Source organism: Spea bombifrons, chromosome 2, assembly GCF_027358695.1.
Source record: "Spea bombifrons isolate aSpeBom1 chromosome 2, aSpeBom1.2.pri, whole genome shotgun sequence".
NCBI classification, from domain to species: domain Eukaryota; kingdom Metazoa; phylum Chordata; class Amphibia; order Anura; family Pelobatidae; genus Spea; species Spea bombifrons.
Window position 1 is genome coordinate 133,112,776 of NC_071088.1, and position 20,401 is coordinate 133,133,176.

The following is a 20,401-nucleotide window of genomic DNA, read 5'->3' on the forward strand; positions in this document are numbered from 1 at the left end:
ACGTGTAAAGGAAAGTGTAAATTAACCATGGTAGTAGAATACAGTTTAACAATGCCAGGCAAGTGTGAACAGACAATGAACTCTATAACAATACAAGAGCAATTAAAAAAGAAAACACAGGGGGTGGATTTATTCAGGAAAATAGTTTCAAAAACACAAGAACAATGCCAAAAAGTACTATTTTTTACCATAAAAATTAAACCACGGATTAAGATTTGGAACTAATATATTTTTTAAAATAAATAAATAAAGCCTATTATCAGGTTACAAAAAAGTATCTGGGTGTCACATATGAATGGATACTAGGTGCTTAATGTCCATTCAACTAATGCTATGGAGGGCAAAGAAAATTATAATGTAATTATATCATTATCTGCTTATTATTATTCAAGTTAGTATCCTGTATTGTCTACATAAATGCATCATATTTATAACGGAAGCTCAGGTCATCCCACGCTGTGTTTAGACATGTAGATACATAGCGATGGCATAGATATATAGATATGGCAGAAAAGAACCAATTTGCCCATGTAGTCTATGGCTTGCATCTCAAGATTTGTTGAATTACTTTACCGTGTGTTCCTGTAGCACTCAGAATCCAACTTGCAAATTAACTAAAGCCACCCTCCTGTGGCAAGCAAAAAAACAAAAAATTGCAATTTACTAATTTGGGTTAGGGTTAGAGTTGTCACACAACACCCCAATATGTGTTCAGCAACATCTCCTGAGTTACAGTACAGTGATACCACCCTTGCATGGGTTTGTCAGATTGTTTGGGGGCTGAATGCACACGTGTGCATTTTTCAAATTGGAAAGCAGACATATGGTCATCCTTCCCCGGGTGTTAATTGGGACATTGTTGAACCCGGCCAATTTTTTTTTTTCTTTCATTTATTTTACTAATCACTTAGTGATTAGAAAGCTGGGCTCCATTGACTTGCATGGTTGAATGCAGTACCTGTATTCAACCTGCAAGTGGAGCCAGTCTCTCCAGACCCTCCTGAGAACTCTTTTCAACCCCATTGTTTTTTTTAAAGGAGACCGCCATCTTGCGAGTGGCAAAATCACTCGCAGTGGCGGTTGTGACCGCTCTCTGCACTTCCTGGGGTGAGAGTTCGGTGTCACTGAATCGAGGCATTTCAGGGACACTATTGTTTTAAACTCTTTTAAAACAGGCGTCTGCCGCCATACAGTGTATGGCGGACGTTGATGCCCCGGGGAGGGGCCCGAAATGGCCCCTGATGCCAGACATGGCCCCTGATTGGATCATGGCACAGTTTGTGGTGGCCAGACCCACTCCTAGGGTTCTGCTGCAGGTAGTATGTCTGAGTCTTCAATATAGGCGAATGAGGACCAGCTTCACTTGTGTCATATAGTGGGACGCTTGTCTACCATTTTCAAACTGATCACCCTACACCTGTCAGCATTCTAAAATCAGGCCACCCTTGGGGTATAGATCCTTTACCTCGAGTCTGCGCCCTTTGGGTGGAAATTCAAATCGTTGGAGGGGTTATGGGGTGCCACCACTTATGAATAAAAATGAGCACCTTGCTTGCAAACTTCTGTGTGCTGGGGTCAGGAAGACTGAATTTCAAAGAATTACCACGATGATCTGCCAATGGCTTTCCAAGGGGCTTATAAGTCTTAGCATTCTGTGGGTTGGAGACCCATCTGGTTAGGTGCTCCAAGGCTGAATGCAGGGTTAAGGTGACATAACGCATTGCCATCTGCCAGACGAATCCCTATAACGGAAGGGAGACTCTCTGGGAAATTTGTCGGTCGCTGCTTCTCCTCTGGAGCTTGCGTTCTAAGGTGTTTTTTTTTGTTAGGAATGTCTATTTTTAACTAAGATCAATCTTAGTCAAAGCTATTTTTTTTCCTCATATGCAAAACAACATATGTTATTTACATTATATTCACATATTTCAGTTTTGCTGCTATCAGTTCCAGAACTTTTCCTCTGCCATTTTACTCAAGCCAAAATCAGACTAAGAATAAGAAGTGCGTTGCAAAAGCTAAAACATACAGTTCTGTTATGGATCAAACAAAAGTAAGTTGCCAATTTTGCTCAAAAATAAGCCAATAAAAAGATAACTAACATTAGTTAGTGCATCGCTAACTAATATTAGTTGGCACAGCTGCCTACAATACTAAATTTACCAGATTTATTGGACTGCAGTCAACTTTACATGAGTATTGCATGGGTATTGGCCGAAAAAAGATGCTTTCCATAGGTTAAATGTCTTCATGCGGTTACCTAAAGTCCCCAGCATGACACGATGTCATAATCCTTCACAAATATGTGGAAACCCAATAAGTGCGCTGGAGTGACTTGGTACTGGGACACTATGTGTCGTGAGTGCCGGCATCAAAAAGTTCACTCCTACATCATGAAGCCTTTCTATTCTCTTTATGTGGCCACCCTTGTTGACGCTGATAAACCCACATCTTACATTTCCCACAGGGGTATCTAGCAAAGGAGAAAAGTTGCCATTTTTAAATAAAAAAGGAGAAAGAGAACAAAAGAGGAGATTGTTTAATAATTTGTAAGCATGTTCACAAAAAGTGGTGTTCAATAAAATATTACAACATGTAAGGTTTTAATGTTACCTTTCTTATAGAGAGGTCTATGTGCCTCTGAGCAATTTAACAACTCTTGAATTGTTTCTGGCTTCCAATCGTTGATACTTGTTTAGCTGAGACAATCCTATTTTTTTTATTATATTGATTAGATATTATAAAACACATTTTTTTTTACCAATTCTAGACTGATTTTAGATATCTTTCTGACAGAGCACAGCCCACTGCATGAGCTTATAAGCATTTCATAAATTCTATGAAAGCATCAACTACGGCAAGGAATAAGTCTCAGCTCGAACTAATTAGGGAACCCACAGGTAGGTAAGTTAGGTCTAGTTAATTAGATGGAATGTGGATCTCTTTTTCTTAACATCCTAAAATAGCTTTGAGCCATGTCAACCAATCAGGCTTTTGCAGTCGACCGTAACGGAGGATACTTTCTTCGTTGAGCTGGGAATTCTACTGTGTTTCTAATGATATCATTCACTTTACGGACTGTTTGAGAAGTCGGTGCAGCAGAATTTCAGTATCTCATAAAGATTGGAGGTGCCAGTGCTAAACAAATACACAGGAGTGTGGGTATTGTTTTCGTTTTTCATTCTTTGAGGGTCAAAAGCCCCCTTACACATAGAAATGTTTACTATTGTACCCTTTGAACACCATCCAGGGCGAGGTTTTTTAATGTTATTTATGTTGTACAGAACATAGGGCAGGGGTCCATGCCCCTCCAATGGGTGTTTATTACTTTTTCACCTCCCTCGCCTGATGCACCCAAATTGCTTTTAGTTTAGTTTAATCCCTCACCCCACCAGGAATGGGATGGAGAAACACCAGCAGTCTCACTTTTTGTAGTGTCCGATGTTTCATCTAGTGCCTGCAGGCATTGCTTATTGTCTGCAGGGCCATCGCCTACTCGCTCTCCCTACTGAGGATGTTTCATGCCATCCTCCATGACAAAGGATCATTGTTTTGAGGATGGCATAGAACATCTTATGCCACAGTTGGGTTAGGTCAACCAAAAAAATAAAAATAAACAAATAGAAAAGAAAAAAAAACATAGTCTGATGTAACCGATAGGGTTAAAAATGTGTCTTTGGTCAAGTTGGCCAAGCCAGTTGACCAAGCCAAGTGGCCCAGTAATCAGGACCAGCCCTACTATAGATGCGTTAAGTGGCTTGTTGTAGTTGATGGAACCTCTATGATGCAGGGAGGGATGTGCCAGGAAAATATTTTGCTTAGTACCCCTAGGGCCATCCCTACCAGTAATATACCATGCTCATTGTGTACTTATGTCCATCACACATTCACTTAAAGGGACTGTTTCGAAAAACTACTCTACAAAAATATACAGAATTGATCCATTCATGGTGTCGGTGCTTCCTTTGGTATTCTAAACACCCTGATAACCACATGTGGAACTATAAATAAAATGTAGAAAAACATTTTTTAATCTTCAAATTAATGCAGTCCAGGGGATACTTGAGCCCTGCAAATTTGTGGATCAGATTTCCACGTAGTTTAGAGGTGTTTGACACAGAGACATGTAAGTGCCAAGAGTCTTGCATTGAGTAGATTGTAAAATTTATATTTTCTTAATTTAAAGTGTTTTCTATTTTGTATGAGGCTACTAAGTAGGCTCTGACAAACATTAAAACACAATTAAATGATACGCTATTAATTCAGTTTCATGAAAATAAAGGTTACAATGATTTATGATATTATTCTGAAATAAGGGAAAACAACCCTGAAATATTTAAGACAGGAAAATGTTCTCAGACTATGTTAATTTGTTATTTTAATGCCGTATCTCATTTGCAGAATGAAAACTAGTTTTATTTACAGAAAATGATGTTTCTGTTACTTAATCCTGTTAACAACCTCTAAACCATATTTATTGTACTTCATCATTACTGGGTAATTGTCCTAATTATTATCAATGTTGATGTTGAATGCATTTACAAGATATATTCTTTGTCTAATGTGGGGATTACATTTGGTTTCAGTGTTTACACATGTGTGGCATTATGAAACGGTGTTGACCTAGTAGCAAAAAATACATTTCTGATGTCTCTTTGCAGAGACAGGTTCGGGATCAGAACCCTTTGTGGGGCAGGCAGGTGTAGATGCACTAGAATGCAGCTTTAGACTTATTTCTAGGTGCCATCTACAGGAACAGGACTGACAACAGACCGATGAACTGGCAGAAGGCGGCAGGAGGACGGAGGAACTGGCATAAGGCGGCAGGAGGACGGAGGAACTGGCATAAGGCGGCAGGACGAACTGGAAGATGGTGGCAGGAGGATGGAGGAACTGGCAGAAGGCGGCAGGAGGACGGAGGAACCAGCAGGCAGATTGAGGAACTGGCAGAAGGTGGCAGGAGGACAGAGAAACTGGCAGAAGGCGACAGGAAGATGGAGGAACTGGCAGGCAGAGGCAGTAGGACGGAGGAACTGGCAGGCAGATCGAGGAACTGGCAGAAGGCGACAGGAGGACGGAGGAACTGGCAGACGGTGGCAGAAGGACTGAGGAACTGGCAGGCAGATTGAGGAACTGGAAGACGGTGGCAGGCAGATTGAGGAACTGGAAGACGGTGGCAGGCAGATTGAGGAACTGGAAGACGGTGGCCTGGGAGCAACCCTGAATAAAAATGCCCTTAATTGTATAACAGACCTCAGGTGTGTCAGAACCCAGCTGCAAACTGGACAGAGTTCATAGGGGAGAATGAATTCCAGTGACCACAGGGTCGGCGAGGCTGGTAGGTGTTTTATCTACCATGCTCAGGGTCACCGATCCAAGTCCTCCAAGCTCCTGACAACATAACTGGCAACTTAGTCTTCTCTTGCATGGAAAGTAGCATCTTTACATTTTCTGAAATGGGCAATTTTACGAATAATGTCTTAATACATATTATAAAATAATTTAACATTGTGTTTTAACCGTTGAAAGGTCCCCCATAAATTTTTTTTTTGTAATTTTTTTTTTTTAAAGTATTTTGAAGTTAACCGTGGGAAACGGGTTGGCACAGAGGTTATACACCTTGCTTTGTGATTTTAGTCTCACTACCTCAATTAAACTTTGATTGATTGATTTTAGATGAGAGCAGGCAGTAAAAGTTTTCCGAGTGCGAGAAGCATACATTAGAATTTAGCACTGCTTCAAAATGAAGCTCTCTTAACTATTGTAGAGCTTATCGCCGGTTCAACACACAAAAGGAATAATAAATGGCTGTGTACCCCAAAGTATTTTCCTTTTCTGAGGAAGGCTATGGTGTTCGAGCAATATTCCCCGGTCTTTTTATTCCGAGACACTCTGGTAACTACGGCGGTGCCCGAGAGGATCAGGTAGAAGTTCTGAGGAACGTGACCTTGTCTGATGATTACTCTTCCAGGTTCAAAACTATAAAGCAAGTTAAAAGAATCTGTTACAATACGAAGCACATCTTTCAAGACGATTCTAAAGCTTTTAATAGCCGTGCGTTTCATAAATATTAAAATCAAGCGAGCAAGTTTGAAGTTATCGCGCTCCATTTTAACAACTGTCTGGAACTTCTACAATAAACAAGGATGAGGAGGAAAGAGGAAGTGCGGAGAAGAAATGAACGCAGCAGCAGCATCGGTACTGGAACGTAAAGAAAATTCTACAAATATTTGTGGTGATAATTTATACATTTATGGAAGGCGTGTATATATATATATATCTATATATATATATATATATATATATATATATATATAGATATCTATATATATATATATATATATATATAGATATATATATCTATATATATATATATATATATATATATATATATATATATATATATATATATATAGATATATACCGTATTTGCTCGATTATAAGACGAGGTTTTTTCCAGAGCAAATGCTCTGAAAAATACCCCTCGTCTTATAATCGGGGTCGTCTTCTAATCAGACCCCAAAAAAATGCTGGCGCCATGCTGCTTACCGGTCGCGAGCAGCGTCTCTTCTGTTAGAAGCAGGGCAGGAAGCTTGCAGCGTCCTCACAGAGCTCTATCTCCCCCCTCCCTCCTCTGAGGGCGGGGCCAGAGAAGTTGCTACAGCCGGTCCCCTGCAGAAGTCTGCGAGTGGGAGATCTGCAGTTCAGGTGAGGGGGTGGGGGAGGGTTTTTGAGTATGTGTGAAGTGTGTGTGATTAAGGGAATGAATGAGTATTTAAATGTTTGTGAATGAGTGTGAGTGTGTGTGTGATAGCATGGATGTGTAAGGGGGGTGGGGGTTGTAGCATGGCATATGGAGGCTGTAATCCCACTGCTATCATCCCCAGGTTCCAGCATGTACTGGCTGCCTTGGCTTGATAGGAGTGTGATTGCTGTTAGCAGTTTGATATATATATATATATCAAACTGCTAACAGCAATCACACTCCTATCAAGCCAAGGCAGCCAGTACATGCTGGGTTAAAAGGCATATCATGGGGCTGAGTGGCATATAGGGGGTTAAAATGCATTTCTGGACCTCCAGAAATGCATTTTAACCCCCTATATGCCACTCAGCCCCATGATATGCCTATATACCTCCAGAAATGCTTTATACCCCCCTATATGCCACTCAGCCCCATGATATGCCTTTTAACCCCCTATATGCCAGAGTGGCATACAGGGGTATAAGGCATATCATGGGGCAGAGTGGCAAATAGGGGGGTATAAAGCATTTCTGGGGGCAGAGTGGCATAACTGGGGGGGGCAGGTTGGCAAATAAAAGGAAATTTAAAAAATATATTTTTCTCAATCATAGCTTTTATTAAACATGAAAATAATTTACATTAATTAATATTTACTGGTAAAACTTTTTCCCTATAGGGTAGTCTTATATTCAGGCTTTTTGTTTTTTTCCTAAATTAATATTTTGATTTTGGGGGGTCGTCTTATAATCGGGGTCGTCTTATAATCGAGCAAATACGGTATATATATATATAGAGCATGACTGTATTTATGAATTAAAACAAGGCTGGCCCCTAACAGGGCTGCCAGCAGAGACCTTCAGGGGCCACATGATAAATGGTACGCTTAAGCAGTGTGCCAACCGTGCAAGGAAAGTAATGGTTACTCTCCAGGACCCAACTGGTCATCAAGCTAACATGTTTGATAAAGTCATTATAAATTGACATAGTATTTAACCCCTTAAGGACAATGGGCGGTCCCTAAGCCTATTGAAAACAATGCATTTTGAGCCCGTACATGTATGGGCTTTGTCATTAAGGGGTTAATGAACTCTCCACATCTCTGTGTCTATTTTAATACAGTTATTGGCATCGAACATTGGCTGGATATGAAGGTATAACTGCGATCTACAGCCCTAAAAGTCAAAATATATCAGAAAACGTGTTTATAAATTGCGTTGTGTATGTAAAATTATATTCCTATCTTCTAAATTCCTTACTAAATAAATAAATATAAATAGTAATCAATAAAAAGCCCGGCCCCTATACATGCCTCTAACCACGAAACAAAAATTCCCCTCTTGTTCGGGGTGACTACATCATTTTCCCGATACGTTTGCTTTAATGGGTCAAATCTAAAACAAAGGCATTTAAATGCATAAAAATAATAATTTTGATGAATGCGCCATGTTTGTAGAGCGCTGCAGAATATGATGGCGCTATATATAAAACAATAAATAATATATCTATGCATCACATTATTATCTGATAAAGTGTCTAGTAGGTTTATACTCATGTGATGGGGTTTTTTTTGTGGGGGATGATTATATGGGATTTTCACCATCAGCAAACAATGTTAACTTTGAAGTTTTCTTATACAAAAGCACACTGATAAAGCTCGGGAAGGATGAGGCACATTCTTTATCTGTAAAGCCTGGAGGAATCTGGGTCAGCTTTCTCGTACCCGTTAGAAAGTTATTTCATTTGATCAGGAGGAAAAAAGCCGGCATCTGTCAAACATTATCAGTCTTACCGACTCGGCGAGCTTGTTATTGGGTATCCTAAGATAAAGTGGGATAATAGAAGGTCATGTAGCGGTGTTGTAATAATAAAATTATATATATATAAATATATAGATATATATATATATAATACATATATATATTATATATATATATATATCTATATATATATATATATATAAATTTATTTCTTATTCTACATTTAAACAAGATGAATTGTCTCGCAGATATATTGTTGCTATCAATGGATGATTTAGGTATCTAACATCATTATTTTTTACAGGTAGGCGTCACCAAACTGCAATTAACGTGCTTCAGGAAATAATTTATTTTGCATGAGGAATGTTTTTAATCCTAATTACATACATTACCTTTCCATACATACATACTAAACTTGGCTATAGTTCTTTCTTTATTCTTTAAAAAAAAAATAATTATAATAATAATAATAAAAAATAAATAATATATATATATATATATATATACACACATATATTTGTTTTTAAATGGAAAAGTCAGAGAAGATCAGTGTTCAAGATGACAAGATACTATATTTTAGCAAAAGAATTGACTGTATTTTAAACTGAGTGTAAGAATGTGACACATTTTTAGTTTAAAACCATATTATATTAAATAACCAACCACTGAAAACCTGTACTGATAATCAAGGGAGAGCTAGCACCTTCTGGTCCTGGTCCAGGAGCACTTGAGTGCCCCTTGCATCCCCCAGTAACACACACACCAGGACACACTTACACCCATACACACACTAACACACATGTATACACTCACTCTGGTAGTAAACTTATTGGTGGTCCTTAACCTTTAAAATACAACAGGTCCATAAAAAGACTTATTTTGAATTTCCACATTTGGTCATAAAGCATTCAGCAGAGTAAGATTTGAGGATTGTGGTTGAAGAATAAAAATTTACAGAAGGACAGCCATTTTCGGTTAACAGCGTGAAAATGCATCCTTACTGATTTCCAAAAATTCGGTCCTCATCTCCTTTTCTTACTACAGGTAATTCTTTATAAATTCATTATTACAGAAAAGCCCATTTTTTGGCAGGAACACCATTTCTTGTTAATTATTAGAATTAGCGCAGTTTTTAGAATTTCACACAGAATGAAAATTTCAAGACTTATTCAAGGGGAATACAGGGGAATTCACAAATGCTGAAAACGATCCACAAACATCATCTCCTTGGTTTTACATGGTTTTGCAGATTATATCCAGGGCTGGAGAGACGTTTGTTGAATTCAGGAGCCTCTATGACATTTTTGAAGCCGACTTAATTTCTAGGAGCCATGAAGAAAGGCATCTATGGCGATCAATATAAATTGGCACCAAAAATGAGCACCAGCAGCAAACATATAGGTAGCCGTAGCCATCTGGCTCTTGGGATCTGTCAAGCTTTGTATTTATTATTATTTCTTGTAAAGTTAACATTTTTTTATGACAGCTTTTGCAAATAGAAAAGTCTGAAATCTGCTAAAATATAGCATCAAAAATTGTCGATCAAAAAATAAAACGTTAAAAGAACAAAATAAAACATAAAAAATAAATATTTGCATATGTTTTAATACAATAATCTTGTGTTAGGCTCTTATTTTATTTTTTAAACCAACACTTACTTCTTCTCTAATATTAAAATACTATGGCTCAGCATGCTCATTGCTCCCACTGGGTCAGAGAGGCAATGGAAGACTGTGTCCATGAAAATAAATTGCTTAATGTTCTGCTACAAGACGAGACACAAAATGCCACCTTTGGGGATCTGAGCTAATGCCATACCACTGTTAGCAGATTTAAAACCCTAACTTAGACTCCGCATGTGGCAATTGGGTCTTAGGAAAAAAAAAAAAAGGACATAATGCTAAAAAAGTAAATGGAGGTTAACTACATCTTAAAAAGTTTGATGCACAAAAGTTTTTTGTAACAGCAGACATTATCAACTTCTTTCTGAAACCACCAATATAAACCAAGAAACTATTAACTACATAAGTTATGTGATGAACTTGATAAAATTGCCTTAAAGGGACAGCCTAATGTCCCATGTAGACTCACCAGCAAAGAAGGAATATTAAATTACTTTCTAAATATTTTTAATATATTTAATTTATTTAATAATTTATTTGATAAAAAATAAATGTTTTAATTTTAATTTAATTTATTTAATAAAAATACTTGCCGGTAGGAGAAGGTGCAGCAGTGTAAGAACATTAGCATCACTAACCTCTAAAATCATTATTGTCCTCTCTTTTACAGTCAACTTTAAACACATAATCGGTTTCTATAAACTTTTATTATAATGGAAGTGGTAAAAAGGTTCGGTCACCGCTAGCCTTGACCCATTTCCTATCAAATACATTGTGAGTATTTTAAAAATTCATATTGTGGTTTTAAAAGGATAAACAAAAGGAATATGAATTTAAAAACTATGCAAATAATGCAAAATATTTCACACAATTACAAAACTGTTTGCTTTGTTTAATATGTATTAAATTGCAAATAATCTAGACTTTCTCTGAATCGGTTTTTACTTTCTAGAACTTTTAAAAGCTTCTCTCTTTTAAGGGAAAAAAAGCATCCAGAATCCTTTGTGACGGAAATTTCTGTTACTTTTAGCAATTTAGCACAAGCTAATTTGCAGATTGCCTGAAAGGAACAGGATCAGGGGAAAAAACCAAGAGCACAAAATGTCTTAAGGTCAAAGCAAAAAGGAATGTAGAGAAAGAGGACCATGGGAGAATTTATATTTGATATGAATACTTTGTGAACGCCACATGAGCTGAAGGAAAGAACATGAACTTAAGTCAATCAGAAAGGGTAACAAAGTTACAGTAGCTTTTGGAACATTCAGTAGAGGTAGACTTATTAAAAAACAGGTTCTGAAAGATATATTTTATATAATATATATATATATATATATATATATATATAATATAACCTTTGGAAAGTTTCAAGGTGTTGAATTTAGGGTTTTTCAACTTCTTTTTTGCATCTCTTTTACCTTATTCTACATTTTTATATGCATAAACATTAAATCAGTAGTAAATGTTAAAGATGAGAAAATATTTTGTTAATATGGAGGGCAGGAGTGGCAGTGCCTAGGTGGTGAGATAGGGGTAACCACAGACAGTGGAGTCGCTAGCCACCTGAGTGCATAAAAGGTGGAGAGAGAGTGGAAGCAGGCGAACAATAGGTGAAAGAAAATGCCACCCATCTACCTGAAGATCAAAGTTCTGCTCTAGAGTACCGGTAATCAGCTATAAAACCTGAAGCCTTCAGGACAGCACTACAGAGTTCCCAGGGATGTTGACAGTATTAGTTACGCTATTATAGACTGATGGCTCACATTATCATCTTGTATTTATATAGCGTCAACAGTTTACGCAGCGCTTAATACAACACATATATTCAAGGGGTACGACAAGACGAGAATAGACAGACTGAGATAAACCGATACATTAGGTGGAGAGAGCCCTGCTCGCAAGCTTACAATCTTGAGGGAATTGGATGAGGACAAAGAGAGAAAGGTGAGAGGTAGTGTGGAGGTTGTATCAGTGACAGAGAAGTTCTAAGATGGTGCGGCTTCTCAGAAGAAGTGGGTTTTGAGATTTTTTTTTAATGTTGGGAAGGTGAAAGCTGAAGGTTCGTGGAAGTCGATTCCAGAGGTACGGGGAAGCTTGAGTGAAATCTAGTAGACAGGAAAAGGAAGAGGTGATAAGTGAGGAGTCTTAGCCCATGGGAAGAACGTAAGGATTGAGTAGGGGAGTATTTGTTTATGAGGGCAGGGACTATGGAGGGTTATAGAGGGCCTTATACCTTAGTACAAGGATCTTAAATTTAATTCCTAAGGTAATAAGGAGCCAGTGGAGGGTTTCACAGAGCGGGGAAGCAGAAGAGGAGCGACGTGCAAGGAAGAGAAGCCTAGCAGCAGCATTTAGGACAGACTGCAGAGGAGAGTTTTTGTGGATTCTTGTGTGAGGAATGGGCAGAATCTTTCCTTGCACGTTAAGATTATATTCATTTTATTGCTGCCATTTTCTGTATTGTTTATTTATATGATAGCAAGTATGAAAGAGGAATGAATCATGTTTTGTCATACCATGTAATAAATTTCATATCCCACACTAGAGGCTAATGCGACGTCCCCTAAACTTTGCAGGTGGAGTCCAGGAGGCACCTTATAACTTCATACTCGGACTGGCAATGGGATTCCACTGTGGTCTTCACAAAGGGATCAAAGAAAATGAAGCAAAATGTGCATAAAATGTCTACATCTTTGGTAGATATCGGTGCTATAAAATATTAGTGATGGATTGTTCTCAGCAATGGATTAAATAATAGTTTTATCTCTGATGTATCCGTACCCTTCTAATACTTAATTCTATTTAGCATTGTTTCACTTATATATATATATATGGAATTTAAAGCAGTTATTTACGGATATATATAAAAGTCAAACATATGTTATTTCACAGGTAACTTGGCTTCTCATTTATTAAAGAAGCAATTGTACCCAACTTGGTAATTTATATTAGTTTGAAAAAGGAACCATTCATTAAAAGCGTCCTTAAAAAAAGACGCCTCAGGGCTTTGCAAAACCATATAGCATATAATTTAATCTTTGAAACATTCTCATAATGGACTATTAAATTGTGTATAAAAGTCGAAATAAAAATCTCTTTTAACTTTACATAAATTTGAATTAATTCCCATATTGAACATAGCGATAAGATACATCTTTTGCATTGGAACATAAATAATCAACACTTTTTATTTATAGCGATTACCGGATAATCAAGAATCGTCTATTTAACATAGATTCCAATCTACAGTAATGAAACAATTTTATTAATACCTATGGAGAATTGCTCAGAGTTGATAAGAAGATATGTTAAACAGCAGGAAAGAGTGTTTATAAGTCTAGGAAATTGTCTAATGTTGAATGTGGAGAATTGGAAGACTTTTACATAATGGAGTATTTGCATACTGGGGGCATTATGTAGTTTTAAGCACTACACAATTGTAAGAGATGATAAAAATAACATATAAAACTCTTTTTAATTTGTTTGGGCTATCCAAAAGCAAAGTAATACGTCGGACACTTGTCCTAGTTGCACTACTGATGGGGGTCTCCAAATATGATGATGCAGACACACAAACAGAAAAGGTTGAGTGCAATCTGTGAATGGCATGGCCATAGAGAAAACATGAGAAAAACGCGTCAACTGTGTGTGTAAGCTTGTGTGTGTGTGAGAGCAGTATAGGTATTTGTTAGCTGGTGTGTAAAGGCAGTGTATGTGTATATATGTGTGTAAGGGCAGTGTACATGTATGTGTGTGTGTGTGTAAGGGCAGCGTACGTGTATATGTGTGTGTGTGTGTAAGGGCAGCGTACATGTATGTGTGTGTAAGGGCAGTGCACATGCATATGTGTGTGTAACGGCAGTGTACGTGTATGTGTGTGTTTATGGGCAGGTGTGTGTAAGGGCAGTGTATATGTGTGTGTAAAGGCAGTGAATGTGTATATGTGTGTTTATTTGCAGGTGTGTGTAAGGGTCCTGGGAGGGAGGCTAACATTATCCTTTTTTCATTTAAAAAAAATCTCTGCTGCTGTGGACTACTCTTCCAATGATGCTCAGCCAGCATTATGGTGGACACCTGGCTGGCTGAGAATCATGGGAATTTTTGTTCACAGCTAGCATCTGCAGCTTTACTGTTGCTGCACTTCCCATGAGTCTGGCTGAGCCTCATGGGAATTCAATTCAATGAGTTGGTTATTTTTTAATGCATGACTGCTGACAAAAACGAAGTGTGTTTTCAGTGGCAAGATGCAAGCGCAACATTGTAAAGTGCAATTGCTTGTATCGGAGAGTTAAAACTCCCTCTTTCACATTTTGAAATGTTGGGAGGCATGGTAATGGAGGTAATAATGATAATGGAAGTTCTAGCATCATTTCGAACATCAAGTCGGAGCCACTTGCAGGGAGACACAGCCTTATCCCTAGCTAAAAGTGGTAATTAGGTAAAAACCAATACCAATTGATAACACAGGTATGGGTAGGTGGAACACTGAAGCAGCTTGAACCGCTTGTATGTGTAGGAGTAGTGGTAGGGTAACAGGGTAACTGCAATTTTCTGGAGGGTCAGGTAATTGAGGTTGCAAACAGAACAGTCTGGTGGCAAGTGTGCTGCAAGTTAGATGGCAACCCAATGGTGACAATCATTAGGAGTTCATAAACAAAGTAGTAAAGTTAGAAATGGACCTGGGTTGGTACATTGTGCTGAGCAGTCCAAGTGTCATCCAAATGTAGCTAAGAGGTCAAACCATGAGGTCAATGTAAGCAGGACAAAGGTGATGATACAAGGGATCCAAGATGGGAGCAAGGCCCATAGCAATGTAGACTATAAAGTGAGCACTTGTTTAGGTTTCAATAGTCCCAAATTTGCCACTGCCCTACATAGTAGCTAACCACTGCCAACAGCCCGCTGGCGAAGACTCAGCATCCTGAGAGTATATGACACAATGTTATGTGGATGACAAAGGATCTCTTAACAAAGGTACAAATCACTGGGTGAATACAAAGGGAAACATAGAATTTGGCACAAACTCAACAGTCCAGTAACAAAGCAGAACAAAAAGAAAAATATGAATGTTCTGAACAATAACACCGTATTAAAAAATAGCTCAACTTGGTAAATTCACAAATGACATCATCTACGTGTATCCATTCATAATGGAATCTCCAAATTGGATACACACTAGGACCATCACCAATTAGCACGAACCCCTGAACACAGATAGACCGCTAGTTTGCCAATGCATGTTGGACTTCTCAGAAACAGATAACAAACACGATTACTTTCCTGTAACCGAAATTGCAAAAGCCAAGATGAGCACAAAGCCTCTATTCAACGGTCCATTGCCTAGGGACTGATTTTAAACAAAAAACTGAGCGGAATTATACAGAAAACAGTCTACGTAATTGGTATTCAGCCTGATCCAAAAGCGGTACAAGGCAATCTCTTTGGAATCTGTTCCTCTTGATATCAAATGGGTTTTATTATTTTATTTTCAATATCATTTCCCATTACTGTGCTATTTAGAGGCAAAAGCTTTCAACAATTAGTGCACCTACGAGAAATGGTCTGACATAAAACATGCATTCCTGTGGTTATCTTTTTGCCAGAATCCAACACGATTAGGGTGGCACCCAATTTAGCTACAATGCCCACATATTTCTGTCCATACTTTAAAGCTCATTAAATCAGAGTTACCAGTCCAGTGGGAGAGTCATGGCGGTACAATTCACGTCTTGTCCAGACAGAAATTTTATCTCATGCAAACAGATGCTTCAAAGAACACCAAAGAAGAAAATGTACTTTGTTTAAACAAACAATGTATGTAAAAAGGGATATAAACACCATACTTAATCAAAATGTCCATAAACATGTCTGTTCAACCCTAAAGACATTGTCTATAAGCTGACCCTATACAATTGTCCTAAAATCAGGTGAACTTCTGCTCACTACTTTCTAAAGCATCAATAGAAACAGAATTGGAAGTTCGATGGTAGGAAGACGTGTTGCTTCTATCATTTACTGCAATATTACCATCATTGGAGGCTTTAACTTGATGCCACTTAGATGTCTTTCGAACTGTTGTGTTTCTTATGGTCATTATTATATACTAATATCTGTCTAGATACCTACGCTCATTTCCATTCAATCTTACTCAAGAATTTAAATAAAAAATTAATTCTCGGTCTGAAAATAGGTCCTCGCACAAGACCACTAAAGTATTAATTCATTACCTTGTGATGTCTAACCTTAAAAGTTCACTAAGAACCCACATATTAAGAGAAGTATACAAAGTGTCCACCCTCATATCCACAACGTGAATTCTGATAGAAGCCATCTGTTCTCCTCGCCTTCGCGATCTCTGTGCCACCGAATTCTCCACATGACGCCCGCTACAAAGAAATCATCACCCAAGCAGTTTCTCAACTTCTGTCTCATTCTCCATCAACCTCCTAACGAGTATTAAGTGAGTTGTGTAAGTAATTTACATTAACCTTTTAACTTGACCGACAACTCTGTTTTAAGTGAAAAGGCCTTCCCACGTATTTGTTACAGCACTGTTTAACATTTTTTGGTTGCAAACTTCCATTATTGGTTTTCTCAATAATACTTTTGACGTGTCCTCATCTTAAGAAGAAGTAAGGATTGAAAATCAAGGCTTTAATTGGTGCATGATAAATGTTCCAATATCATTTCTTACAGAAGAAGCCAATATAGTAAATATAGGGGTTTTTTTTTATCCCTTACTATATAAAATTTGGTATGGATGGATAGAAGGACAGAAGAGAGAGCCTTGAGAAGAGTAGGCTCATTGGGACTAGTAGATTATATTCAGGCTCCTGAAAGCCAATGGTTGTTATACATATAATTAGCGATGGGCACGATCATGGGATAGCCAAACGTCTGAACACAATAAGTCAGGAACTAGTCAGGGTAAGCGGATAGAAAGAAGCCGGTACATACGTCATAGGATTATCAGATGATAATCATGAGCACAACAATTCCGCACTCAGAATATATTTAGACTGCCAACATTGAAACCAAAAATAATAATCGCGAAGATACTTCTACATTAGCCAGGAATCTCAGTCCTTGAGGGTCATTAACCTGTCTGAAATTTCTTTAATTAGCATTTAATCAAGCAATTCATTGTCTACGTCGTTAATCAATTTGTTCAGCCTTACTTGGTATTTTTATGGCGCTTGAAGTTTAGAGTCGGACAGTTTTGGGCGACACTTTCGAAGCAGAATGTTGAAGGTTAGCAGTTTGATTAAATTCAAACCCATGACCATTAAATGATAATAGAATCTCCAGAACACTTTATAAAATAATTTATTTTCAGCTATAAATAATGTAAAATGCGTGTGGAATAATTACATTGTTTTCTCAATTGCTCGCATTTGGGAGAGAATTACAACTCATTAAGGTATAAGGTAATTTGTAGCTTGAAATATGTCAGGCTTATGAATCATGAACATTCATTATGTGTTTGTTGTGATATGAATGAAATGATAATGAAAACCGGGTTTTTTGTTCTTCTAAATGATACATCGGGGGTATATTTTACAAACTTTAATAATGTAGATCTCCATCCTCAAAAAAAATATATCTACAGTGAAAAGGGATATTTTTTACACTAATACATCTCCCTTAAAACTCACTTATTTTGAATACAGAGAAAAAAAAAAGACGGAAGACCCCATATGGCACAAATGTTGAAACTGGTTCCGCTAATATATTATTATTATTATTATATGTATTCATTGAATTTGCTTATAGCGAATGCTTTTTGTTGGGGAACCTGGCTTTTGGAGATACTCCTCGTGGAAGCTGAGGTAGAGGCATCCTGTGGCAGAGTTAGTATTGACTAAACAATTACCTGTACTTATGTTCTTTCTCTTCAGACCACCCTATCTGTACTAGGGCTGCCCAAACCAATCAAGAACTGACAATAGTGGGGCGATAACATAACAAGGCAGGGGAATAATCATCCAGGTCAAGAACAAGAAGTCCATATGGCTTCTCCTATAGTATACACATATGGTGGGTTTCTAATACATGTATATTGTTCATTTTAAATCTGCCAACCCCATGACATGAGTTTTCCTACTGTATATAACTGTGAAATGTAGGTTTTGGGGAACATGATAGATCCACTTTAAATACTCATACCTACCAACAGTCACGGTTCTCATGGGACAGTCCCGATTGTTGGGAGCTGTCCCACTATTTTTGCTGTTAGCATGGGCTAGTTGGGGAGATCCTCCGAGCTTCTCTGATCGGCCCAGGGAACTGTAAAGCCGATGGAGGTCTACGCTGTCCCAACACAGGCCTCCTCCGCACAGGTGTCCCAATATGGCCTCCTTGTGATGTTTTGAAGCCCCACGAGGTGGCTTTTTTGGGTATGGTGGGCTGGTGGTGCCACCTTGACTGTGCCCCCCACCTCAATTCACACCCCAACACAGGTGTCCCAATTTGGAGACCTGAAAAATTGGGGATTATGTATTATATATTCCATGCAGGCAAGAGGATGATAAAGACCACCATGCGACGGTGATGAATGCATGAATGTGCTTGCTCTAAAATATACTGGTGTTAATTTAAACCCAAATCCTATATTTTTTTAATGTATTTTACTTTAGAAAATTGAATTTATCTTAAAAAAAATCTTTTGCTATCCATGATGTATTAACCTTGATCTGGAAGAACACTGAAATAGTGTATAAATCAGCTATAATTTCATTTTTTTTTAATATTAAAACCATATCTCTTTATAAATGAGCCTGGATAAACAGTTAAATACTACGTCGGCCAAGATGCTATGTAATAAAGACAAATTATTTGCGAATTTCATGTGTAAACAGGAATAGACTCTCCGACAGTAAGTTATTCAGTTTTGTTGGCGTGATATAAACTACCGATGTGACGTTTTGAATATTCTGGTAATTAGGCTTTAAAATATGGACTGAAGAGTTTGTCCATGTGGAATTCTTCATAGATTTAGTAACGTTATTGAAAAGCATGCACCAGGCTGCTCTTCTCCTTAAGAGGGTCCTAAGCTTAAAACACAGAGAGGGGGCAGTTTGGGGCATAACATACCTATTAGATCAGACCAAACCAATGAAAGTATCTTTAATTTAGTTTAAATATATGGAATATTACTACAAATGTGCATCGCATTTTAACAGGTTCTGCCGATGTATCCTACATTTGAGCAGCCATTTTATAATCTTCCAGTATAAGCACAAGATAATAAACAAGATAATAAACATAATCAGGAACTTGAAAGCTAGAGGTTCTAGGTATGATGGCTACTGTGTAGGGCGAGTTATAAAGGGATGGTAAGAGAGTGTATTTACATGAAGGAATCCGGCTAACATTTTAGATTGCCAGACAGCTGCAGGTCTCCGTGTAATTACATTAGGTGGAGCCATAATTATATCCCTCATAACTGGATATTTTGTTACGTCTTGGCTATTAATTAACTTACAGAAAGTTTGTGGTCATGTGGAAATTATTCTTTAAGTTGGCCCATAACAATGGGGCAGCTATGTGAAAACCAGGACACATGGCAGGTATGTAAGCAGATATCAGTGCTACGATCCAGTATCACTCAAAAAACACCTAAAAAATACAGATATACTAGAGAACTTCCCAGGGTTGGCTGCCCATTGCTTCCCCTCTCCTGGGCTACGGCTGCGATCGGGGTCAGGACTAGCCAAGCATAGACTTTGGAGGGATAGGAAGTAAGTGGGGAGTTGGCAAAAAATGGGTAGGGAGTAGGTATAACCTGGCCAGGAGTGGGCATTTCCAAATATGCCCGTAGACTGAAGCTTCTACCCTGGAGCCCCGGGAGACTCTGTAAATTCCAGTAAGTTCCCAGTTATTGATATAAATGTATTCTCAAAAAAGGGCAATACTAGTATTTAGTAGACCTGGGCGCCGGCCAACTCTTCTTGTTCATCTTTGTAGGGGGATCTTCGTATTGCACGAATATTCGCCTGTTCCTGTGTTCGGTTCGGGCGAATATTCGTGTACATTCTTTGTGTTTGTTAATACGGGGTTAACGCGGTACGCACTACGCAGCAGCTTTGGCGTCAGGATTTTAAATGTCTGTACGAGTAACTCTATTGCTCGCCTGCAGGGGCCTCCACTGCCATCAACCAATGAAGTGCACCTGCACTTTATTGGTTGATGGCAGAAGAGCCCCTTGCTGATGACCAATAGAGTCGCTCGTACAGATTTTTAAAATCCTGGTGCCGCAACTTGGCCGGGAGAGACCACGGCTC

The 20,401-nt window shown here is 38.2% G+C and overlaps 1 protein-coding gene across 1 annotated transcript in view; it reads right to left on the reverse strand.

The window, feature by feature from the left end:
* Positions 1 to 20,401, reverse strand: part of LOC128473875 (cyclic nucleotide-binding domain-containing protein 2-like) — an 82,119-nt gene that overhangs the window by 41,947 nt on the left and 19,771 nt on the right. Inside the window, exon 8 of the mRNA XM_053456099.1 lies at positions 5,814 to 5,976. Within this exon, the coding sequence (XP_053312074.1) occupies positions 5,814 to 5,976 (163 nt within the window). The remainder of the gene's footprint in view (positions 1 to 5,813; positions 5,977 to 20,401) is intronic.